Below are 26542 nucleotides of genomic sequence, written 5' to 3'. Positions count from 1 at the left end.
GAACTGACCGCGCTGACTCCTACATGAAGCCACACCCACCAGTAAGAGGATTACAGGAGAACTGACCGTGCTGCGCTCCTACATGAAGCCACACCCACCAGTAAGAGGATTACAGGAGAACTAACCGCGCTGCCTCCTACATGAAGCCACACCCACCAGTAAGAGGATTACAGGAGAACTGACCGCGCTGCCTCCTACATGAAGCCACACCCACCAGTAAGAGGATTACAGGAGAACTGACCGTGCTGCCTCCTTCATGAAGCCACACCCACCAGTAAGAGGATTACAGGAGAACTGACCGCGCTGCCTCCTACATGAAGCCACACCCACCAGTAAGAGGATTACAGGAGAACTGACCGCGCTGCCTCCTACATGAAGCCACACCCACCAGTAAAAGGATTGCAGGAGAACTGACCGCGCTGCCTCCTACATGAAGCCACACCCACCAGTAAAAGGATTACAGGAGAACTGACCGCGCTGCCTCCTACATGAAGCCACACCCACCACTTTTTACACTCGTTTCTCCAGTGATGCCAGCGGTCGTGTTTGTGTTTTCTTTTACACTGGACAGGGGAGCCGTGGCCCATGTGTCCGTGTCTCACATACGCATAGACAAAAACACAAATTCACCTACACACACCTCCAAAACATCCAAGCTCTGAGCCACCCCACTCACCGTAAAGGGCTGTCCACGTCTGGTTGATGACATCTAAACACACTGTTCCTGACCTGGAGATGAGAGAAGGGGTTAAGGAGGAGGCTCTCAGACACTTCCTCTCTACACAACACGAGGAGCACCCCAAAGTGAGGTTGGTGGATGATGGGAATTACATTCCTTAGAAATGACCCACTGAAATGCTTGAGGCAGTGTTTTCATCATGAGTGTTTTGATGATTTGTATTCACGCCAGATTATTATGGTCAGTTAACGTAAAGGATCAGCCTGTTGTTCTGTGCTTTAGATCCTCCAGTGCCCCCTCTCACCATTTGATCTGGGAGACGAGCCAAACAAACCATTGATGTCCTTCAATGGAAATTCAATGAAATAGAATTAGATTACGTTACGAGACCTTAGAGATGGGTATGCAGGTGGGGTCATCAGCAGATGCTTGCGGAAGCTCATTAGCTATTCATTCTTATTTACGGGTTAGGGTCAAAAGGTTAGGGCCAGGGTTAAGGTCAGGGCTGGTGGTTTAACTTCTTTGGGACAGGGGACAGCATTTTCACATCCGGATGAAAAGCGTGTCCAAAGTAAACGGCCTGCTAATCAGACCCAGAAGCTAGGATATGCATATTATTAGTAGATTTGGATAGAAAACACTTAAGTTCCTAAAACTGTTTGAATCATGTCTGTGTGTATAACAGAATTTATTTGGCAGGCAAAACCCAGAGGACAAACCGTTTAGATTCTTTTTTTTGGGGGGGGGGGGGGGGTCACTCTTTTCAATGGTTTTCATTGGGAATACATATTTCTAAATCGACTTTCCTGCAGTTCCTATCACTTCCACTGGATGTCAACAGTCTTTAGAAATTGGTTGAGTTTTTTTCTTTGAGAAATGAAGAAGTAACACTGTTCAGAATGAGGCTCGAGGGAAGTGTACTCTGTGTTAGAGGTGCATGACCTGAAAGCACACTCCACTTTGTTTTCCTCCAGTATTGAACACAGATCATCCCGTCTTCAATTTTATTGATTATTTACATAAAAAAATACCTAAAGTTGTATTACAAAAGTAGTTTGAAATGTTTGGTTAATGCTCACAGGTAGTGAGCATTAGTTGGAACCCGTGTTTTTCTGGATCAAACGCGCCAAATAAATTAACATTTTGGATATATATTTAAGGAATTAATCAAATAAAAATACAATTTGTGATGTTTATGGGACATATTGGAGTGCCAACAGAAGAAGCTCGTCAAAGGTAAGGCATTAATTAGGGTTGAAATATGCTTTTCTCTTTGTTTACTGGGGTGCTATCCTCAGATAATAGCATCGTTTGCTTTCGCCGTAAAGCATTTTTTTAATCTGACACGTCGGCTGGATTCACAACAAGTGTAGCTTTAATTTGGTATATTGAATGTGTGATTTCATCAGTTTAATTTTTATAGTAATTTATTTGAATTTGGCACTCTGCATTGTCACTGGATGTTGGCCAGGTGGGACGCTACCGTCCCACATATCCCAGAGAGGTTCAGATAGATGTGATTAGAAAAGCTCCCTGCTGCCATTGGTTCCAGCAACACAAGACAAGGTTAAGGTGATGAGTCTCATGAGAGGGCACCCGCTACTATTTCAGTGTTCCTTTCAAATCAGAAGTTGTGATCAACTTACGCTTCATCGATGTTGGGATGGAAGATTTTATTCATGAATCCTGCAAACGAAAGAGAAAAACAATACGCAAGTCAACTACAGATGTTACGGGTTACTTCTAGTAACAGGGAGCCGTACTACAACGACTGACCCTGTAAAACTGCACCTATCCCGTGTTTGTAACAATAACAATACATATCTATCTATATATTTTTTGTGTGTGTCAACTGAGAAATGAACCCCCAATGGCTCTATGCCATCCCCCTACCTATTGATGGGGATTTGAAAGGGTATTTGTCCGGTAGATCTACTCGCACCTTCCATACGCCCCCCTCGTACGCTGCTGGATGGGAGGAGACAGAGAGAGAAGGGAGATAAGACATGCTACAAGAAAAGATCACATGCACATCCACTGTCTTTGAGCAGCCGCTGGACATCAATACAGTAAATGGTAGAATTAGAGACTCTGCAGGTGGCAATCTAGACCCATGAGACTCTGCAGGTGGCAATCTAGACCCATGAGACTCTGCAGGTGGCAATCTAGACCCATGAGACTCTGCAGGTGGCAATCTAGACCCATGAGACTCTGCAGGTGGCAATCTAGACCTATGAGACTCTGCAGGTGGCAATCTAGACCTATGAGACTCTGCAGGTGGCAATCTAGACCTATGAGACTCTGCAGGTGGCAATCTAGACCTATGAGACTCTGCAGGTGGCAATCTAGACCTATGAGACTCTGCAGGTGGCAATCTAGACCTATGAGACTCTGCAGGTGGCAATCTAGACCTATGAGACTCTGCAGGTGGCAATCTAGACCTATGAGACTCTGCAGGTGGCAATCTAGACCTATGAGACTCTGCAGGTGGCAATCTAGACCTATGAGACTCTGCAGGTGGCAATCTAGACCTATGAGACTCTGCAGGTGGCAATCTAGACCTATGAGACTCTGCAGGTGGCAATCTAGACCTATGAGACTCTGCAGGTGGCAATCTAGACCTATGAGACTCTGCAGGTCGCAATCTAGACCTATGAGACTCTGCAGGTCGCAATCTAGACCCATGGTGCCATGTGGTTGATTGGTGACCAACATTTTCACCAATAAACCACATTAGGAACATAGGCACCGCAGATTGCATTCTTTTTCCCACACATGTGCATAGACATCATGTAGGATTCATGGGTTCACAGTATCTGGTATTTAAAAATAAAATAAAAAACTGTATTTGAGTATTTTCAAATGCATAGCCCAAAACAAGTACTTATGAGTATTTGAATGGTTATTTGTCAAAAAAACAAAAAAAATAGTTGACAGCATTTTCAAATACACGGGAGTGTATTTGAGTATATCAACTACTTTCCAAGTGTATTTCCAAATACATTAAAATATTCAACAACTTGTCTTTTCAAATGTAAGATATGAATACTTTGAATGCATGTGAAAGTAATTGAGATCTGAAATAGTAATTCAACCCAGGTCTGGCAGGCTTATGTACTAATGACATTGAGGGAGATACTTAATATGAGTACAGGGATTACAGCAGAGACTTAACCACAGAAACACTATGGACTTGACACTGCAAGGCTGTAGCCCTTCACAATGGTTAGAGGAACAGTGGTTCTCTATACCACTGACATCAACAGTGGTTCTCTATACCACTGACATCAACAGTGGTTCTCTATACCACTGACATCAACAGTCAGAGGAGCAGTCTTCTCCACACCACTGACATCAACAGTCAGAGGAGCAGTCTTCTCCACACCACTGACATCAACAGTCAGAGGAGCAGTCTTCTCCACACCACTGACATCAACAGTCAGATGAACAGTCTTCTCCATACCACTGACATCAACAGTCAGATGAACAGTCTTCTCCACACCACTGACATCAACAGTCAGATGAACAGTCTGCTCCACACCACTGATTTCCATACCACTGGCATTGATTTTCCTTTGATTCTACACAGTAATGTACTTTAGCCACAGGCAGCGAAGAGCTGTTTACTTCCAGATCAATCTCCATTATATAAAGACATCCCATGACTGGGTCCCAATAGAGAGGGCTTGTGTGGGTCCAGAACTACCAGAATACCAGGTGCAGAACCAGAGGGTCGTGCCCAACTGGAACGGGACAGCACATGCATATACACACACACAGAGAAAACAGACACTAGTGTACACACTCCAAAGAGAAATTTCCCAGAATGCGGTTGTATGCATCATAACACAAACTTCCTCTCTATTGCTGTGCAATCAGGGGAGGGCTTGGTGGTACAGACATGGTGAAAAACATGGTGAGAAGAATCTCCACCTACACCTTCTGTACAGGCCACGTTCCAATCCATTTCACACCCTGCCCTCGAACTTCACTCAGCATTCAGACCAGGAGGCGGACATTCCTGTGGCAGCTGACCTAAGGGCTTCAGTCCAACAGGACCATCATAACTCAATCTCTGTTGTGGTACTTTTATGAGTAAACTTCAGACATGATAGTGATTCATGGCATATGAACAAACACTTGAAACCTGTGATAGTTAGTGTTTTTTTCATTTCAAAGTCAACGTTTGTCAGACGCTTTCAGACCTCAGTGGTTTAGTCCGGGATTCATTTTGTAATGAACTAGGAGATCACTTTAACAATGGAGAATGTCTTTAGTTATTTGATTAGGGGCGAGACTTCAAAATGGCATCTTGAACAGAAGGCGGTTAATAGGTAAATAGGACAGAAACATTTCCATAACATAAAATACACTTACTTCCTTGTTGTCCATAAAACTTCACTACAAATTCATTGAGTCCACTGAGGATTGTGACTTCGTGCTTGCTCTCGATGCTGTGTAGAAGGAGGTTAAGGATAATGGATATTGGACACACTGGATTTGAATTACAAAACAACCTGAAACGCTAGCGGAGGTGGCTGCAGTTAAATAAATAATACAATCTCTCATTTCTCTTTGTTTTGGGTCACAAATGTTTGACCTCATTAATATGATAATGCACCTTCTGATGGGGAAAACGCTTTCTCTGTGAAATGTCACCACAAGCTTCCTCACAGGAGAGTTGAGAACACTATAAACGGGTTGGTCGTTTAGCAACAAAACCAACTATGGACCAAAACTGACTGGTTGGCTTAGATTGTTGACAACATGTAAACTATTTTGGGCGGCAGGTAGCCTAGTTGTTAGAGCGTTGGGCCGAAAGGTTGCTGGATCGAATCCCTGAGCTGACAAGGTAAAAATCTGTCGTTCTGCCCCTTTAAACCACTGTTAAACCACTGTTCCCAGGTAGGCCAACACAGTAAATAAGTATTTGTTCATAACTGACTTGCCTAGTTAAATAAAGGTTAAATAAAATAAAGCCTCTATTGTTTATTGAAAACAAATACATTTGCAAAATGAGCATTTGTCTCAAACACTTTGTTACAGTTGGTTTGCTAGCTAGCGAATTTTTGCCAAATTAGCATAGAGGTGACAGTCAAAACACCTCATTACAAGACATGGTATCAAGAACAAGATGGAACTAGCTGAAACGAGCCACCTACGATTCTCCACATGGCAGCATGTCATTGTAGTTAGCTATTTGGCCATCCAAAACCATACCCCCCCCATTTAAGCATGTGCATCATTGTCAGCTAACTGGTCTATCCGACCTCTCTCTCTCTCTCCGGCTCAATGAGAATAGAATAGCTTGTAAGAGGTAATGATAACCAATCAAAGGGAACAAAATCCACTGAGGCTTTCCTCGACTCTGATCTGTCAGCAGGTCTATGAAATCAACGTCAACAATTAGCTGGATTATTAGGTTTAACCTGTTAAGAACAAATTCTCATTGACAATGACGGCCTAGGAACAGTGGGTCACCTTGTTCAGGGGCAGAACGACAGCTTTTTAGCTTATCAGCTCGGGGATTCAATCTAGCAACCTTTCGTTTACTGGCCCAACACTCTAACCACTAGGCTTCCTGCCGCCCCATAAGTCAAGCTCTGCAGATCTACAACACGTTTCAATAGAGTGAGAATCAAATGCTTCCAACAACTGGTGTTCTGTTGCTTTGTGTGGTGTTGTCTTTAACTGGTTATGTAAAGGGATTATGAGATTTGCCAATCTCTAGCCTGGTCCATAATCTGCATCTTTAGGCAACAGTCCTGGTGCTATCGTTGTCCTGCCATACATGACATGTTGAACAATAGTCATAGCTGGCGGCTAAATCAAGAGTGGCACATACAGATCTGGGACTAGGCTTGTGTTTCTCATGTGTTTGACTCCCTCATCTGGAGTGTGACATACACATTTAAATTCTATTCCAAAGAGACGTTGGATAATCTGCCTGTCTTCAGGTGGATCTCTCCTCTTCTGGCCATTTAATGCCCACGACTCCAAATACATCACGTTAATTGCAATAATCACTGTGGATTTCATCCCAAATGGCACCCTATTCCATATATAGTGCACTACTTGGTCAAAAGTAGTGTACCATGTAGGGAATAGGGTGCCCCCTACCCCTTAGCACAACAGGTTAAGAAAAGGATATCCCCCATCTCCCATTACCACTCAGTACAGTATGGGGGTCATGTTATCCCCCATCTCCCGTTACCACTCAGTATAGTATGGGGTCATGTTATCCCCCATCTCCCATTACCACTCAGTACAGTATGGGGGTCATGTTATCCCCCATCCCCCGTTACCACTCAGTACAGTATGGGGTCATGTTATCCCCCGTTACCACTCAGTACAGTATGGGGTCATGTTATCCCCCATCTCCCGTTACCACTCAGTACAGCATGGGGTCATGTTATCCCATCTCACATCATCCAGAGATTTTAGTCTACATCCCACTCTAGTACATTAAAGCTAGATTCATCACAGAGAGATTACCCACTGCTGGCTGAGGGGGGGGGGGGGGGGGGGGGGGGGCTAGAGAAGAGAGCTAGAGAAGAGAGCGCGAGGGGGCTAGAGAAGAGAGCGCGAGGGGGCTAGAGAAGAGAGCTAGAGAAGAGAGCGCGAGGGGGCTAGAGAAGTGCACGCGGGGGGGGCTAGAAAAGAGCGTGTGGGGGGGGGCTAGAGAAGTGAAAAGCAGCAAAAAAGAAAGGAAGAGGGAGAAGAAAAAGGAAAGAGAGTGATTCAAACAGAGAGCCATCATGTTTTGACACACAGCAGCAGCTGGCTGTGGATCCTGACAGAGTAGGCTGGGATCCCATTAGTGGAGTAGTGACCCACACCCAAAGGGTTAAATCAAACTGAAGGTTATTTTAAGATCTGCAGAACATGCAAGGGCAGATTGAGTGAGTCCCGAGCATGTCACAAGAGGTGTTGCTCTCAGAAAGGAAGTATTGTAGTGTGTTGGGTAGCAACCGATAGCCATTTTGGATCACACAATATCAAAACAAGGCTTTGACAGAGTCTAACACAACACAGGCATCATTTGATTTGATGAAGTTAAAGGAAACCGCAGCCAGCCAGCAATACTGCTAACACGCTGACCACACCGCTCACGTCACAAAATACTTTTACACATACATGTTACTCAATCATTGCAGCCACACTGCTCATGCGCGTCTGCGCAGCCAGGCGCTAAATTAGAACTTGGTTTCGTTTGTGATGCTTGATGCACTGCAAGTCCCGCCTCTCCCATCTCCTCGTTGTTGTTTTTTAGGAGCATATGGGTGATTGAAAGAATAAAAAATTTAAATATATATTTTTTTATCCCTTTATCTCCCCAATATTGTGGTATCCAAGTGGTAGTTAGTCTTGTCTCATCGCTGCAACTCCCGTATGGACGACACGGGAGAGTTGAAGGTGGAGAGCCGTCCGTCCTCCGAAACACAACCAAGCCGCCTCGCACTGCTTCTTGACCCGATGCCCACTTAACCCAGAAGCCAGCCGCACCAATGTGTAGGAGGAAACACCGTACACCTGGCGACCGTGTCAGCATGCACTACACCCGGCCCGCCACAGGAGTTGCTAGTGCGCGATGGGACAAGGACATACCTGCTGGCCAAACCTTCCCCCAAACCGGATGACGCTGTGCCAATTGTGCGCCGCACCATGGGTCTCCCGGTCGCGGCTGGCTGCAACAGTGCCTGGACTCGAACCCAGAATCTCTAATGGCACAGCTAGCACTGATGCAGTGCTTTAGACCACTGCACCACTCGAGAGGCTGGGTGATGGAAAGATGAACTGAAGTTCATACTCCAGTCGGTAGTGGTAATACACCTTAAAGTTGGTTGCCAACCGTCATAAAGTCCAAAGAAGAAGCTTACTAGAAACGGGAAACGAGATGACTAGAAACGGACTCTGTTGACCCTTTTAACTGTGACCTAATTGTCGGAGTAGAGGACCTTGTGCATTTCAGGAAAAATAACAGCCCAATATCCCAGGACAAATTAGCTAGCAACAGCAAGCTAGCTAAATTACCATAAATGTTTAATGCTTTTCGACCTGTCCCCAAATGAATATTGTTGATTCAGAGTTTTGATATTTCAACCTGCATGTCCTGATCACGTCTGGTGTGGGTGGACAAAATCAACATGCGAGTGATGGTGCGCACAAATATATGCTGTTTGAATGAATGCTTACGAGCCTGCTGCTGCCTACCACCGCTCAGTCAGACTTCTCTATCAAATCATAGACTTAATTATAACAGACAGAAATACGAGCCTTAGGTCATTAATATGGTCGAATCTGGAAACTATCTTGAAAACAAAATGTTTATTCTTTCAGTGAAATAGGGAACCGTTCCGTATTTTATCTAACGTGTGGCATCCATAAGTCTAAATATTCCTGTTACATTGCACAACCTTCAATGTTATGTCATAATTACATAACATTCTGGCAAATTAGTTCTCAACGAGCCAAGCGGCCCAAACTGTTGCATATACCCTGACTCTGCGTGCAATGAAAGCAAGAGAAGTGACACAATTTCACCTGGTTAATATTGCCTGCTAACCTGGATTTCTTTTAGCTAAATATGCAGGTTTAAAGATATACTTCTGTGTATTGATATTAAGAAAGGCATTGATGTTTATGGTTCGATACACGTTGGAGCAACGACAATCCTTTTTCACGAATGCGCACCGCATCGATTATATGCAACGCAGGACACGCTAGATAAACTAGTAATATTATCAACCATGTGTAGTTAGAACTAGTGATTATGATTGATTAGGTTTAATGCTATCTAGCATCTTACCTTGGCTTCTTACTGCATTCGCGTAACAGGCGGGCTCCTAATGAGGCAGGTGGTTAGAGCGTTGGACTTGTTAACTGTAAGGTTGCAAGATTGAATCCCTGAGCTGACAAGGTAAAAATCTGTCGTTCTGCCCCTGAACAAGGCAGTTAACCCACTGTTCCTAGGCCGTCATTGAAAATAAGAATGTGTTCTTAACTGACTTGCCTAGTTAAATAAAGGTGTAAAAAAGATTTTTTTTAAATAATAATAGGCCAAATCGGCGTCCAAAAATACAGATTTCCCGTTGTTATGAAAACGGCCATTCCGATTAACCAGTCGACCTCTACTTAGGAGTACCCACTATTGACAAAACAAACCCTTCATGTGCTGTACCTGTCTATAGGAGTCTGTCTGAACACAATTCAAGACCAGGGATCAAAATGGTTGTTTTATCAAAAAGCTTGGGCCTACTCTTTGGCTTTATCTCTATGTTTATCCAGCCTTCATATCAGGGGAATCTACCAGTAGGGAATTACTAGTGTGTTTACTAGGAGACAAATGTTCCCCTTGAGGATGGGAAAGGGATGTGTTGGAGGGTAGGGGAGGAGGAGAAGGGGGGTTAGGGTTATTAATGGGGTTGAGTCAGCAGTAGTGACCAGCAGTCGCCTCACAGACTAACTGACACTGGGCATATTGAGCATGGCCACTAAACAGGTGATAGAACTACATCTCCTACAGAGCAGAGCCGGCCTGCCAACACTAGCCCTGCCTGGCCCAATGACACGTGGCAGAGGTCCTATTGTCTTGTCACACACACACACGACATGAACACAAAACACACACACGAATCCTGCATGCACAAAAACATACATTCACACAGCAAGAAACACACTCTCTCCCTCCACACCCAGTGGCCTGTGAACGAACCCGTCCACCGATGGATTCATGTCAAGGGTCTCACCCATCCGTCATGATTTAGTGACAGTTTTACGGTCAGATCCCACTGTTTTTATTATTGAGACAGCCCAGGAAGCTGTGTAGCAGTTTATTCACTCATTCTTCCTGGCCAGAAAATAAAACCATGTCATTGTCAACTCCACACACACAGTGATGTGAGGGCAGCTCAGGTGTTAAGAGGGTGTTGGGCTACTAACCTGCCTAATCTCCAACTGTTACACTGACTGACGGACGATGTGAGAAGATGTAGCAGAAGACAGTTGGCTATCCAGCCTGACAGCTACTAAAACAGAGGGAGATGAGATAAGCAGGTTTACCTTGCCTTTCAAGCCCTACCGCAATTTGCTAACAATTCCATACAAACTTCCACTCCATACAAACTCCAGTTTGACATATGCCCTTATGATGACACAGGAGAAGCAGTCCCTAACTCACCCTCTCCTTCCTTTCATCCCTCCTGTTTTCTCCCATCTCGTCACTAAGCACCCCTCCATCCCCCCCACCTGGGATATGTATAGATGTAGTCATAATCTGCGGAGGGCCATTAGGTCAATATCCCGTTACGCACACACATAATCTAATACCACAGGGGCCCAATCAATCGGCTTCCCTGTGAGACAACAGACATGTTTTTTAATGTATTCTGTTTGGACACTCACCAACACTGGTTTGGTCTGGTCTAGACATCACGTCTTGCCTAAGGACCTAGCCCCTCAGGCCATTCTGACCAATACTACCGTCCCTCTCTGACCCACCCGGACTAAAAATATCCCCAGAGCAAAAAGACTGAAAACAAACACGATAATTATCATAAATGGCTATGTGCTGTAATGTGGTGTAACCACTCAAACATTTTCCCACTTTAGAAAGCAAAGGAATGGGGAAGTTATTCAGAGACCTGACACGACATTGGCTGAACACTGAGGTGAAGTGAAGTCAGCTCTCTTCAAGAGGAATGCAGACCAGACAAAAACATCTCCTGATCGAACTCCCACCAACATAAACAGACAAAAGAAAGATGGCTGGCCCATTCTATCTGTGGAGCGTATCAGGCCCACTTCCAAATTCTTGCAGAGCCAAGATTTGAGAGCGAGAGAGCGAGAGCGTAGCCTGGTGAATGCTGACCTAGCCTCACAGCAGATCTGGTGATCATAACAAATCCAAATGACATCACAGCACACTGCAGGGCCGATGGCTACAGTGATGTCACTGTGTGAGTGAGTAGAGGATGATGAACCATAAAGGTGCTGAGAGAGCAGAGCAGAGGCCAAGGGCTGGCAGGCAGCATACATACACCTCCCTCCATTAATGCCAGGGCTCCAGTAGGGAATAGGGCTCTGGTGAAAAATAGTGCACTATGTAGGGAATAGGGCCCCAGTAGAGCTCTGGTGAAAAGTAGTGCACTATGTAGGGAATAGGGTGCCATTTGGAACACAACACCCTTTTACACCGGCCTTGTACGGCGGGACAAATATTTACGAACTACCCATGCCATGGTCAGCTCATTAATTCCCCCCTGATTACCGGCCTACATGGATTACCTACATTATTTTTGCTTGATTGAGTTTGCCTGGCTTAAAGGACCAAGAGAATAGACCCAAAACAGAAAACCCTTCCCCATCTTGCACAGGATAGAGCAAATGACTACTTGAAAGGGTGAACTCAGATGCCCTTCTCAGATGTGCACCGCCACCTTCCACCAACGTTCAGTGGTGAATAGTGCTTCTGAACACAGGCACGTACACACACCCTCTCTCTCTCTGGGCCCCATGTGCAATCAAAGGCCTTGCAGATGAAAGGCAGGAAACAAAGTAGTCCTTAAGGGTGAGGAGGAAGACTGAGAAAGAACTAGAGAAAGACGCAAGTTCAAAAAAGCACCGCCAATATTTGGACACAGAGTGCTGAACTCCACAAAAATAAGCCAGCAACAATGCTGTCCTTTCTCACATGACGGGTCCACTCTCTGACATAGGGCATTATAGAGAGCGAAAGAAAGTGTTGCCATGTGCCAATGCCAAGCAGGATTAGTGAGTGACCTCACTACACTGAGTCTAGGAACACAAAACAGGCTTCCAGTGTAGCATGGCAACAGTCCTCGACCGAGGCCACGGCAGCACGAGGAAAAGTAGGGCCGCTCCGAGCGTGATTAAATCTGCTCGCCACCAAACTAAAACTCCCCATAGCACACCGCCAGGAAACTCCACTGACCTGCTCCTCTCTCCCCCCGCCCTGATCTATCACTTTATCCCCCCTTATTGCTCATTAACTCCTTATTGAATCACGGACACGGCTGCAGCTGTTCGCTGGAGAGTTAGCCAAGCATTAGCCTGCACTGACAGAGCTGGGTTCACAGAGCTAGCAGCCTCTGGAGTATATAGCATTTAGCTAGCGCCTTCACTGGTTTCAAGGGTGGTAGCATAGCCAAACTCCCGAGGAGCCACCAAGTTAGCCATTTTACTGTCATCAACACTTAGAGACCCACTGGCTCCAGGTCATCTACAAGTCTCTGCTAGGTAAAGCCCCGCCTTATCTCAGCTCACTGGTCACCATAGCAGCACCCAGCCGTAGCACACGCTCCAGCAGGTATATCTCACTGGTCACCCCCAAAGCCAATTCTTCATTTGGCCGCCTTTCCTTCCAGTTCTCTGCTGCCAATGACTGGAATGAACTGCAAAAATCACTGAAACTGGAGACTCACATCTCCCTCACAGCTCACTGCACCTGTACATAGCCCATTCAACGACCTCCTCCCCATACTGTATTTCTTTATCCATCTTGCTCCTTTGCACCCCAGTATCTCTACTTGCACATTCATCTTCTGCACATCTACCATTCCAGTGTTTAATTTCTATATTGTAATTACTTCGCCACCATGGCCTATTTATTGCCTGACCTCCCTTATCCATGTGTAACTCTGTTGTTGTATGTGTCAAACTGCTTTGCTTTATCTTGGCCAGGTCGCAGTTACAAATAAGAACTTGTTCTCAACTAGCCTACCTGGTTAAATAAAGGTGTTCTCAACTAGCCTACCTGGTTAAATAAAGGTGTTCTCAACTAGCCTACCTGGTTAAATAAAGGTGTTCTCTACTAGCCTACCTGGTTAAATAAAGGTGTTCTCTACTAGCCTACCTGGTTAAATAAAGGTGTTCTCTACTAGCCTACCTGGTTAAATAAAGGTGTTCTCTACTAGCCTACCTGGTTAAATAAAGGTGAAATAAAATACATTTAAAAAGACAGGCGGTCTTGAATGAATCTCAAAAAACGTGAAAGTTAAAGACCAGTTACTGAGACAGGCGATTGGGCTTTTGCTTTTAAAGCAGCAAAGCAATTAGCCTAAGCAATGTCAATGTAACAAACATGGAAATCAGGCTGTGAAAAGGCCCTATCATTGAAGTGCTAGGTGTTGTCGTCCTCCCTCCTCCACTCCCTGGTCTGCAGTGATAAGTGAATGCAGGTGGGGTGGGACTGCTGCAGCCTTCCACCAGCTGTTCCCACTTCCCTTTCCTGCCCTCGCCTCAGGGAAGGGTTTCGTGTCGACTTTTACTCACTGTCCCAACACTCCTCCAACACTGCTCTGGGGCTTCTCAACTGGAGCCCCGTTTTTACAGGACAACTCCAGTCTAAGAGACTAGGGCTGCATCCCATGGGGCTTGTGTTAAAGTAGTGCACTATGTAGGGAATAGAGTGAGATTTGGGACACAGTCTAGGGCTTCCCACCACCTATTCAGTAACCCCAAGCCTAAATTGTAACTTGGATGATCATATAGCTTTTGGCCTAGAATAAACCAAGTTGCCACTTAGTTGTTCTCCATTTCTTCCCAATTCAGTATTGAAAAGGAGCAGCAAAATCTGATCCAAAAGGAACCCGTCTAAAACCAACACCGGAGTCAAATAAAACTGGAACGACTGAGGAGAAACATGTCTATTCATCTGAAGGACAGGGTATGACGGCATCTCTCCACAGATACTATTTTCTACAGTACCGGGGGTTTTACATGACCAGATGGTCAGGCACACGTTGATTTTTCTTGTACAAATCCCAAATATACACTACTGTTCAAAAGTTTGGGGTTACTTAGAAATGTCCTTGTTTTTGAAAAGCAAATGTTTTGTCCATTAAAATAACATCAAATTGATCAGAAATACAGTGTAGACATTGTTAATGGTGTAAATGACTATTGTAGCTGGAAACTGCTGACTTTTTATGAAATAGCTACATAGGCGTACAGAGGACCATTATCAGCAACCATCACGCCTGTGTTCCAATGGCAAGTTGTGTTAGCTAATCCAAGTTCATTTTAAAAAGGCTAATTGATCATCAGAAAACCCTTCTGCAATTATGTTAGCACAGCTGAAAACTGTTATTCTGATTAAAGAAGCAATAATACTGGCCATCTTAAGACTAGTTGAGTATCTGGAGCATCAGCATTTGTGGGTTCGATTACAGGCTCAAAATGGCCAGAAACAAAGAACTTTCTTCTGAAACTCGTCAGTCTATTCTTGCTCTGGGAAATTAAGGCTATTCCATGAGAGAAATTGCCAAGAAACTGAAGATCTGGTACAACGCTGTGTACTACTCCCTTCACAGAGCAGCGCAAACTGGCTCTAACCAGAATAGAAAGGAGTGGGAGGCCCCGGTGCACAACTGAGAAAGAGGACAAGTACATTTAGTGTCTAGTTTGAGAAAGAGATGCCTCAAGTCCTCAACTGGCAGCTTCATTAAATAGTACCCGCAAAACATCAGCCTCAACGTCAACAGTGAAGAGGCGACTCTGGGATGCAATGTTCTGTGAAGGGAGTAGTACACAGCGTTGTACAAGATCTTCAGTTTTAACAACATTAACAATGTCTATACATTGTATTTATAAATAATTTGATGTTATTTTAAATGGGCAAAAAAAAATGCTTTTCTTTAAAAAACAAGGACTTTTCTAAGTGACCCAACTTTTGAACAGTAGTGTATACCTGGATACGTTTTCAACCAAGGCTGGCAGTGAACTTCCTTCCTCAGCTTTGATGTGAATTGAATATGGCGACCTACAGTAACATATAGGCCCATTCATCTTTCTCTAGCAATAGTAACCTACAGAGGTCAACAAGTTAAGCTCAACAACATTTAAGGGACTGATTTCCCTACTTCCACTGGTCCTTGCATCTCAAAAGAAGTGGATATCACAGAGCTCATCTTCAAGACACTGGGACGGAGAAACATAATATGGTCTATTTAATTCTGTGCCCTGAGACTAACTGTACAATACACAGCAATCTTACTAACTTGTCATCTAGCCTCAGGCATTCCAATTCTATTTAAATCTCATCTATAACCAACTGCATTTCCCCACTGAGGCATGGGGAGTGAAGTGGAGTACAAGCAGTAGAACGCTGCCATGCTACGTGCTGAAAATGTACTGGTCACAGACTCTACTATGATACGTGCTGGAGATGTACTGGTCACTGACTCTACTATGATACGTGCTGGAGATGTACTGGTCACAGACTCTACTATGGCACATGCTGGAGATGTACTGGTCACAGACTCTACTATGGCACGTGCTGGAGATGTACTGGTCACAGACTCTACTATGGCACGTGCTGGAGATGTACTGGTCACAGACTCTACTATGGTACGTGCTGGAGATGTACTGGTCACAGACTCTACTATGCTAAATGGTCACAGACTGTACTTTGGACAGGTCACACGTCTGGATATGGTTAAAAAAACAACATTGAGTAATTAAGGAGAAGTGGATCCCCCTACTTTTGCTCCAGAGGCCCAACTGGCAACATGTTTACAGCAATATACATATATTGGTAATGAAAAATCTCATGGTTCTCTCTTGAACCTCTGCAGCAGAGATAGCCTACTATGGTAAGCAATGTGTTTGGAACATCAAATCACTAAATTGCAGTATTGAATCGTGATATAGAATTGTGATACATCAGATTTTATTGGATGAAATTATAGCGTATATGATTTGAGACTGCTAGACCAATTGATCCAGCCTTTCCCAGGCACTCTCTAGCAGCCAGGCCTAGAGAGACATGCCCAGCCTGGTGATAGAGGCCTTGATAGTACCTCCCTGTCCCTGGTGCTACCATATACCCCTTGGGGTGGGGCTACCTGTGACAGAGCTACATTACAAAACCACTAAAGGCTAAACCTGTGTGACCCAGAAACAACACTGACTAACAGTAACAGAACAGTCCTGGGGCACGGACAGCGTTGTGGAACATTCAGATAGAAATATGTTACGATAGAACAAACATGCCACTTTGACATGTAGAATAAGGAATCATGTCAGCTCATGTCATTTCTATCTGCAACAATCTACTAGCCTTCTTTCTTTGGATTACCTGCCATTTAGGGACCTACCTTCTGCAACATCATAACATGTTTACCACAGCACAGGATCATGTCTGGGAACAGAGAGAGCTAGCTAGATCAGTGAGCTACACTACGGTACAGACACTTTCCAGGGCCTAGCTCTCTCTCTTTGTCTCCTCTCTCGTGTGAAATCCCCCCCCACTGCAGGAATAACGACTCCCTCCCTGAGTGAGCACTCCACACCGCTCTCCCCCTCACTAGATCAACTATCTATTTACAGAGCATTGTGCCACGTACGATCAAACAACCAAACCAGGCATCCATCCATAAGCAGGCAGGCTTGTGATTGCATTACTTTGAATGGAGAGGGCTGAGAAAAACAAAACGGCAGGCGATTGCTTAAAGAGTGCTGCTCACTGTAGCTAAGAATAAAGGAGACGTGGACAGAGAGAAGACGTCTTTCACAGCTTGTTGTGGGGTGGATACGGCTGTAGCTAGCAGCAGCCTACTGTCGGGGGGCTGGAAAGGGAGTGAAATTAATCATTGCACAAAAACACACACGACAGGGGCTGCTTTTAGTAAGCTGATCCAGGGAGAGCCACAGAGAGAGATCCCCATCACCCGATACAGTCCAGGGAAGTGGAGTGTTGATAGGATTGATTACTGTTCACATTAACTTCACTCTCATTCGACTTCTATTTAACCAGCTGATGGGCTATGGTGCAGGCTGTAATAAGGTAACATTGCTATTCCAGAAAATGATTAACATGTAACACAGGTGTTTCAAACCGTTGGACAGGACAAGCCATGTACACGCAACAGCAACAGCAGCAGCAACAAATGTTGGGAGACAAAGACAGGAACTTGAGTCCATCTGTTCTTCTGAGACGACTCAGCCATGCGTGCAGGAAGCCTTTACAGTTAGCGCTGTGGGATTACAGAGGGCCTCAAATCTCCCACTGTCACAGAAGCCCTGATCCAAGACCCTGGAAAACACAGCCCGTCACTCAAGTCTGGGCCCCTGCTATAGAACCCCGAAACAGATTTACGAATCGTAACGAAGACCGTTACAAACATTGACCAATGCGAAAACAAGACGGTAGGCTGCGTGGGTCTAATGTTTGAAAGTGTGAAACAGCATCACAAATGTAATAATACAGCAGAGTAAATATGACATACTATTATACCCATTAGGCCTTTCTCATTGTCCCCACTGATTCAACAGGAGCCTTTTATCCTTGTCTGTCATCACACAAAACCACTGGCTCCTTCCCTACAGTGTGCCAGCAATCTAGTTAGTGCAGGCCTGTAACAAAGGGGCAGTGCAGTGAAGGACCTGTTCAATGTGGCATCACATGGACTGACACAGCAGCAGAGGGAGGGGCGGGGGTCACACGGTTCCTGTAAGGGCAGACAAAGGAGTGCTGATGAGGGCCGGATGTCAGACAAGGGGGCACAACGGGGCCAAACCTGGGACAGCTAAAGCCCAGGATTGGTATTCCACTCAGTGACTGCCTGATTGACTCATTGCTTGGGATGTGTGTGCGGTGGAATGGGACACACACACAGTCTAACAAGAAGGGAAGCGTTCCTGCCAGGCCAACCCTTCTCTCCCTCACTTCTGGGGTGTCACTTCAGCAAAGACACAATGTAACACATGCACACAGACCACCTCACCCAATGGACCCCTTCCCCCACGCACAAAAAGATGCTGAGTTGAGTGACGGACCTTGAGGCAGGCGACTCCGGGAATGATGACGGATAACTCAGGCCAGCGAAGCATGTGAAAACACAGCCCCAGGCTCCCATAGCACAGCCTCCCTGAAGATTCACTGGCTATCCGACATGCTTCAGAGAACCGCTATCCAATCACTTATTATGGTCTTTCAGTTGGGGATTCAGGCCCTATCCAGCCCAGCCTGAGAGAGGTTTAACCTTAAAACAGCAATGTCTGGTTATGAATATCCATAATAATAAAAAAATCCATGTCCTGATTAACTCTCAAGTGAGGAAAATGTGTCACTGACTCAGTAAAACACAACATGCACAACATCAGAACAAATGACGTACGGAAGAAGTTTCCTACATGTTTAAGGGCACCTTCAGAAAAGTCCTTCCCTTGACTGCGAGTACAACTTCAAATCAAAGTTTGTCACGTGCGCCGAATACCTTAGTGAAATGCTTACTTACAGGCTATAACCAATAGTGCAAAAAAGGTGTTAGGTCAACAATAGGTAAGTAAAGAAATAAAACAACAGTAAAAAGACAGGCTATATACAGTAGCGAGGCAATAAAAGTAGCGAGGCTACATACAGACACCGGTTAGTCAGGCTGATTGAGATAGTCACTAACCATATCTACATGTACATACTATGCATATATAATGAACAAAGAGTAGCTGTAGCGTAAGAGAGGGGTTGGTGGGTGGCGGGACACAATGCAGATAGCCCGGTTAGCCAATGTAGTATGTACATGAATGTATAGTTAAAGTGACTATGCATATATGATAAACAGAGTAGCAGCAGTGTAAAAAGAGGGGGGGGGGGGGGGGGGGGGGTCACACACTGTAAATAGTCCGGGTAGCCATTTGATTACCTGTTCAGGAGTCTTATGGCTTGGGTGTAAAAACTGTTGAGAAGCTAAGCTGCCTTGTCATGCGGTAGTAGAGAGAACAGTCTATGACTGGGGTGGCTGGGGTCTGACAATTTTTAGGGCCTTCCTCTGACACCGCCTGGTGTAGAGGTCCTGGATGGCAGGCAGCTTAGCCCCAGCGATGTACTGGGCCGTACGCGCTACCCTCTGTAGTGCCTTGCAGTCAGAGGCCGAGCAATTGCCGTACCAGGCAGTGATGCAACCAGTTAGGTTGCTCTCGATGTTGCAGCTGTAGAACCTTTTCAGGATCTCAGGACCCATGCCAAATCTTTTTAGTTTCCTGAGGGGGAATAGGCTTTGTCGTGCCCTCTTCACTACTGTCTTGGTGTGTTTGGACCATTCTAGTTGGTTGTTGTGGACACCAAGGAACTTGAAGCTCTCAACCTGCTCCACTACAGCCCTGTCAATGAGAATGGGGGCGTGCTCGGTCCTCCCTTTCCTGTAGTCCACAATCAACTCCTTAGTCTTGGTTACGTTGAGGGATAGGTTGTTATTCTGGCACCACCGGGCCAGGTCTCTGACCTCCTCCCTCTAGGCTGTCTCGTCGTTGTCGGTGATCAGGCCTACCTCTGTTGTGTCGTTTGCAAACTTAATGATGGCGTTGGAGTCGTGCCTGGCCATGCAGTCGTGGGTGAACAGGGAGTACAGGAGGGCACGCACCCCTGTGGAGCTCCAGTGTTGAGGATCAGCGTGGCAGATGTGTTGCTACCTACCCTCACCACCTGGGGGCAGCCCATCAGGAAGTCCAGGATCCAGTTGCAGAGGTGTTTAGTCCCAGGATCCTTAGCTTAGTGATGAGCTTTGAGGGCACTATAGTGTTGAACGCTGAGCTGTAGTCAATGAACAGCATTCTCACATAGGTGTTCCTTTTGTCCAGGTGAGAAAGGGCAGTGTGGAGTGCAATAGAGATTGCATCATCTGTGGATCTGTTTGGGCGGTATGCAAATTGGAGTCGGTCTAGGGTTTCTGGGATAATGGTGTTGATGTGAGCCATTACCAACCTTTCAAAGCACTTCATGGCTACGGACATGAGTGCTATGGGTCTGTATTCATTTAGGCAGGTTGCCTTTGTGTTATTGGTCACAGCGACTATGGTGGTCTGCTTGAAACATGTTATTACAGACTCAATCAGGGACATGATGAAAAATGTCAGTGAAGACACCTGCTAGTTGGTCAGCACATGCCCGGAGCACACATCCTGGTAATCCGTCCGGCCCCGCAGCCTTGTGTATGTTGACCTGTTTAAAAAGTCTTACTCACGTCGGCTACCGAGAACGTGATCACAAAGTCGTCCGGAACAGCTGATGCTATCATGCATGCGTCAGCGTAGCTTGCATCGAAGCGAGCAAAGAAGTGATTTAGCTCGTCTGGTAGGCTCGTGTCACTGGGCAGCTCACGGCTGTGCTTCCCTTTGTAGTCTGTAATAGTTTGCAGGCCCTGCCACAAAAGACGAGCGTCTGAGCCGGTGTAGTATGATTCAACCTTAGCCCTTTATTGACGCTTTGCCTGTTTGATGGTTTGTCGCAGGTCATAGCAGGATTTCTTGTATGCTTCCGGGTTAGAGTCCCGCAACTTGAAAGCAGCAGCTCTATCCTTTCAGTGCTTAGGGTTAGGCCTACTGTACCTTTGAAATACTAGGCTAAGTGTAGGCTACACCTTATTCTCAACACCGGTGTCTACCTTCAAATATAAAAATGTTCCTGCTAACAGCTGAAATAGCCAACAATGGCTCACAATTTTGGCCATGTGTTTAAGAACAAGAGGAAACTTTGTTCAACTCTCTCCAAGTCTTTTAAACCAGTTTGTAGTCATTCCGTATAGCGACAGTGATATAGATAATAGCCCATTGTACTCAGTTGGTTGTGAAGTCCTGGGGGCTTCCAGTTCAACAGCCAGGGTAAATTACAGAATAATGAGACTCTCAGGTCCTCACGAGCACCACTTCCTACACAAGTGCACCTTCACAGATCAATGCAAAGCCTACATGTTGAAAAGATGCCTATCCAGTGAAGTACTGACCAAGCGGGTGAAAGAGGAGTGAGGACACAGGGTTAGGCTTATTCCCACTACACGAGATGCTGAGAATGAAAAATACCGGTCAACCAGTACAGTATGTCACCAATTAACTGGAAATATTCAAGCAGTCAGTGTAACTTAGCTATAACAGTCCTACATAAAAGTAGATAGTAGTGGATTTATGTAGTAGATTACAGGTATTTCATGTTGCAGGGATTACTGATGCAAGATCCATTGCCACTCAGACAGCAAGCTTTGATGTGGTGTGAGTGATCAAGAGGGAGACTGAAAGAGGGAAAGAGAGAAACAGAAGAGATGTAGACAGAAGAGGGAGTGCACCTACAGCAGCAGGAAGTGTAACAAGACATTCCATACCTGTACTGGGACTATTTCATTCAATCTGAAGGACAGACCTGACCTATTCCATGTTATGGAGGTAGGTGCCAACGACACAGGCAGATCCCCATTTTGTTTTCTGACTTAGGAAGAGTTTCAAACCCTATGCTACACAGCCAGGTCATTCTGACATGAAGTCCCTATTGAGCTTGCTCCAGATTTTTACGCTCTCTTGTGCCGCAACAAATTAAGCGTGGTTCGTTCTCGGCGTCAGTCAGCCCCATGAGAAGTCCCTCTCCAAAACCGGTGTTAGTTTCAGGTTTTGGTTACATGGGGGAGGCTGTGGTGATCTGGAGCACAGAGAGAAGACTGTGCTGTGCTGCCTACTGCAGGGACACACTCCACACAAAACAGCTGCGCAGTGTCCCTGACCCCAACCCTGCTAATACACAAACAAGGACAACTCAAGCGTAGATGGAGGTGCACACAAGCGTGCCATACATGCACACAAATAGCATTTTTTCTTGAACATATGCCCCACACACAAATGCAGTTGCTAGCAAGGAGCACTTATACAAATGCCTTGGGGAGGACGGCACAATAAATAAGCCAGTGAGTAGCAGGCAGGCAGAATTCAGCATGACTCAAAACTATGGAACTCTGACGATTTGGTTTGAAAACAGCAAAGTAGGCCTAGCGATAGAAGTGACCACTCTCCACATTTAACTCCGGCAACTACACCCAATGATAAAATAAAAAGGCTAAAAGCTTAACTGGAGCTGCAAAAGGTTCAGCAGCAAGTACTGACAAAGAAGCATTTTTACCCTACTCAAAACAAGAAAAAAAACTGCCTTTGTTCAACAACTTTTTCCCTGCAGCACTTGCTTTTGTGACTCTCAGCGGAGGAAGGGCTTAGTCTTGTTTGTGGTTTTCTCCAACCCCCTCCTCCTACCCCATATTTGAACAAGAACTGAGGTCACTCAATCAGCTGTTCCTAGTCCCACCCTCTACTGGTTTCCGGGTAGTAACAGACCGACCCAATCATTAAACTCCACTGCAGGGCACACTGGGGACAAAAACAAAACTTGTTCTCCCCCCTCCTGAATCTCGCAGGCCTATAATATTTTTCAATAACTTTGCACTGCATTTAAGCACATACAAAGAAAATTAACTTAAAAAACAGTTTTGTAAATGGGAGTCCTGTTGCCTTTGTTCATTTCTTTGTAGATGTATAGAGGCAGAAAGGGATCTATAACAAAATGGGAACTCTCGAGCTATTGTTGAATGCAAAAGTAAAGAATTTGACAGCACACAGCACAGGTCCATGAAGCCCCACAAACCTAGATGGTTAAGCTGTAGTTCTCTAGCCAATGGTTCTTTAGTGGTTATCGAAATAAGAGAATAACATTTTCTGCAAACTATTCTATTCCGCAATGCAGCCATGTTATGATAGATACAAATCCAATATGTCTGCCTACCTAACAGCTAATCAAATAAACAGATTGGTATTTTCGTGATAGATAAAAGTAATTCATAGTTTAATGGAAAAGAACAAAATAGCTAGCTATACTTCGAAGACGACCAAATCTCTTCGAGCGAGCCCTCGCGTTAAGTTTGTCGTCGAGACTCAAGAGACTCAGTGATGGTCGAAATAAAGCAGTTTTCGTGTCGTAGCGTTATGTAAACAAACGTGATAAGTCAACCTGAAAATGGGATAAAAAGTACTTTTGCTAATAGCCTTCATGACCGCAGGCGTGGGCTTGAGTCTTAATGTTCGTCATTTCGGTTCATAATATATACAATATATAAAAATCGTGAAGTTGAAATTGCATCTTCCACTAGGTAAGTTAAGGTAGCTAGGTCAACTCGAGCAAAACAACAGGATGTCCTTTTGTGTAACGATAGCTAGCTAGCAGGACAACATTTTTTTTATATGGGTTTATTAGCTACTGTAACCACGTCAAAAATACTGAGCTTTGGCTGGTTTGAAAAACAAACAAATTAACGTTTCAACATTTTAAATGGTTTTAAAACAAGATAGCGAAAGCTAACTAGCAGGTAATTAACAACAAACTTGGCAACACATTCTATCAGTCTCTGTGTCTAGTCTGGTTAATTAGCTAACGTTAGCTAGACATCATAGCTAACTGTGGCATGTAATTCATCAAGGTAACGTTAGCTAGCTACCTAAGCCAAGTTATCTACTGTAACGTTAGCTAGCATTAGAAATACTTTTTTTTATATACACATTAAACGTGAGCAATAATCAATGCTATTAATGTATTACACAAACTATGCATTTCAAGCAGCTGTCATTACTAGCCATCTGTAGAAAGATGGAAAATCACAGAAAAAATATCGCTAGCTAAATAGTGTAGAACGTTAGCAGCTAGCTTGAATTGTTGTTTATGTTCTGAAAGGATACAGTTTCACCACGTCAGTATCCATTCGCCTTTTACCCGGACTTGGAGACGACATTTTTATATTCCACTGTTGAACACCAAGTCGTAAAGTGATGGCAGCTCAAACGTCTAGCTGTATTATCCCAAAGTTTACATTTGCTTTCGTCGCAAATGCGTATAACGAAATATTTCCACGTCCTCTACTCTATCTGCAGCAACGTATACCCCTTCTCTCTCGCTGCTGAGCTCTCACTGTCCTGAAGCTTCTGCTATCCCTCCGCCGACTGCGTCATATACACGAGACAAAAAACGTCAACATAAATGGCAAAATTGTGTTAGTAGTCTTTACAGACTTATCAACGTAAAAATGTTTGATGGACTAGCTGCCACATAGCTAAGCTATTATTTTGACCATAGACTGAGATTTTAATATGAAAATAAAGTGTTTGCTTTAAAAAAAAAAGTGGTAATGGCACTCTTAATTCTCTCTCTCTCTCCCCCTGCTAGAACCCCCCCCCCCTTCTAATTGCCTTAATTTGGTGGCTGGAGTAAAATACTTTCTGTGGTACAGAGTAAAATACTTTATTTTGAACAACCGAAATTAATAATGAATGTACGTGTGTTATATTAAACATAGAGGAGAGAGTAAAATGTTGGCAAGCAATAAACATTTCAGAACAACAATGGCTGAATTACTATCCTTACACTTTCAAAAATATTAGTTGAATAAGACATGGGAGAGATGAATTCATAGACCTAATGCAAATCAGTAGCGGATTTAGGTACGGGCGACATCTTGCCAGAGGCGGCACGGGGCGCCCCTAGTGCGGGCGCCCCCAGAGCGCTGATGGGGGTTCGCCCAGAGCGCCATACAAGCTAGAACCGCCACATACACTTGAAACAAATAGCCAAAACGAAAACTGCAGACAAAAAATGCTTTTTGCTACTAAGATCAGAGAAATATAGGCTAGACTGACAACGGAGTGAAGAGCAGAAATCTTAACTAGCAAGCAAGTTGCAGCAATGAAGTACTCGAAGGGGGGGTGGGGTGGGGGGTGTGTGTGTGTGTGTGTGTGTGTGTGGGGGGGGGGGGTAGAATTCTGTCAGGGGGAGATTTTCGTCACAACACCATTCTCACAAGGAGTATTCCATTACCTACCGTCTTTCCACACACCCGCAACCCAAATCCAGCCACACACACAGAGAGAGAGCCTACTCATCAATCGCAAGGTCAAAGGCGCTGCAGAGGCAAAAGAAAATACCAAAATAGAGCAGAGGGCCTCATTAATCACTGTGCTTCTCCAGTTCAGTGTAAGTGTGTGAGAGGGAGCAACCAGAGAGTTGCTGGTATCAAATCCTATCCGTTGTGCCCTTGAGCAAGGCACTTAACCCCCCACAAGAACAGGCCCCTTCTCCAAAACCTGTATATGTACAGTACCAGTCAAAAGTTTGGCCACACCTACACATTCAAGGGTTTTTCTTAATTTGAACTATTTTCTACATTGTAGAATAATAGTGAATACATCCAAACTAGGACATATATGAAATCATGTAGTAACCAAAAAAGTGTTAAACAAATACAAATATATTTTATATTTCAGATTCTAAAAAAGTAACATGGCAACTTTGCACACACTTGGCATTCTTTCAACCAGCTTCATGAGGTAGTCACATGGAATGCATTTCAATTAAAAGGTGTGTCTTGATAAAAGTTAATTTGTGGAATTTTGTTTGAGCCAATCAGTTGTGTTGTGACATGGTAGGGGTGGTATACAGAAGGAAGCCCTATTTGGTAAAAGACCAAGTCCATATTATGGCAAGAGCAGCTCAAATAAGCAAAGAGAAATGACAGTCCAACATTACTTTAAGACATGAAGGTCAGTCAATCTGGAAAACGTTGAAACTTTGAACTTTGTAAGTTTCTTCAAGTGCAGTTGCAAAAACCATCAAGCGCTATGACGAAACTGGCTCTCATGAGGACCGCCACAGGAAGACCCAGTTACTTTCGCTGCAGAGGATGAGTTCATTAGAGTTACCAGCCTCAGAAATCAGCAATTAACTGCACCTCCGATTGCAGCCCAAATAAATGCTTCAGAGTTCAAGTAACAGACACATCAACTGTTCAGAGGAGACTGTCAGAATCTGTTCTTCATGTCTTTCGGAGGGGTTGGGTTAAAAGTGGAAATCAAATTTCAGTAAGTCCTTGTGTGTAATTGAGCAATGAAGTGATCTTAATTAAATGGGTGTTTGAATATAAAAGCTTGCATTGATCCGCTTGTCAGATTCCTCATCCATCAAATCGTGAATATCTTAAGTTGCTTCGTGCTTCTACATCTGCATTGCTTGCTGTTTGGGGTTTTAGGCTGTGTTTCTGTACAGCACTTTGA

The 26542-nt window shown here is 44.6% G+C and overlaps 1 protein-coding gene across 2 annotated transcripts in view; it reads right to left on the bottom strand.

Annotated features, from left to right (window-relative positions):
- Positions 1-24439, bottom strand: part of LOC110490612 (ubiquitin-conjugating enzyme E2 H) — a 31206-nt gene extending 6767 nt beyond the window's left edge. The window contains exons 1-5 of one of the 2 annotated variants that reach the window (XM_036957053.1): positions 24179-24439; positions 5057-5133; positions 2573-2647; positions 2326-2365; positions 677-729 (exon numbers count right to left, since the gene is read on the bottom strand). In XM_036957053.1, the coding sequence (XP_036812948.1) occupies positions 677-729; positions 2326-2365; positions 2573-2647; positions 5057-5133; positions 24179-24231 (298 nt within the window). In that variant the 5' untranslated portion in view covers positions 24232-24439. The remainder of the gene's footprint in view (positions 1-676; positions 730-2325; positions 2366-2572; positions 2648-5056; positions 5134-24178) is intronic. The other variant, XM_036957054.1, reaches the window with a different exon arrangement.
- Positions 24440-26542: the final 2103 nt, after the last annotated feature.

The sequence above is a fragment of the Oncorhynchus mykiss genome, chromosome 21 (genome assembly GCF_013265735.2).
Source record: "Oncorhynchus mykiss isolate Arlee chromosome 21, USDA_OmykA_1.1, whole genome shotgun sequence".
NCBI classification, from domain to species: domain Eukaryota; kingdom Metazoa; phylum Chordata; class Actinopteri; order Salmoniformes; family Salmonidae; genus Oncorhynchus; species Oncorhynchus mykiss.
The sequence above is the reverse complement of the archived record's forward strand: the minus strand, read 5'-3'. Positions and strand labels throughout refer to the sequence as shown.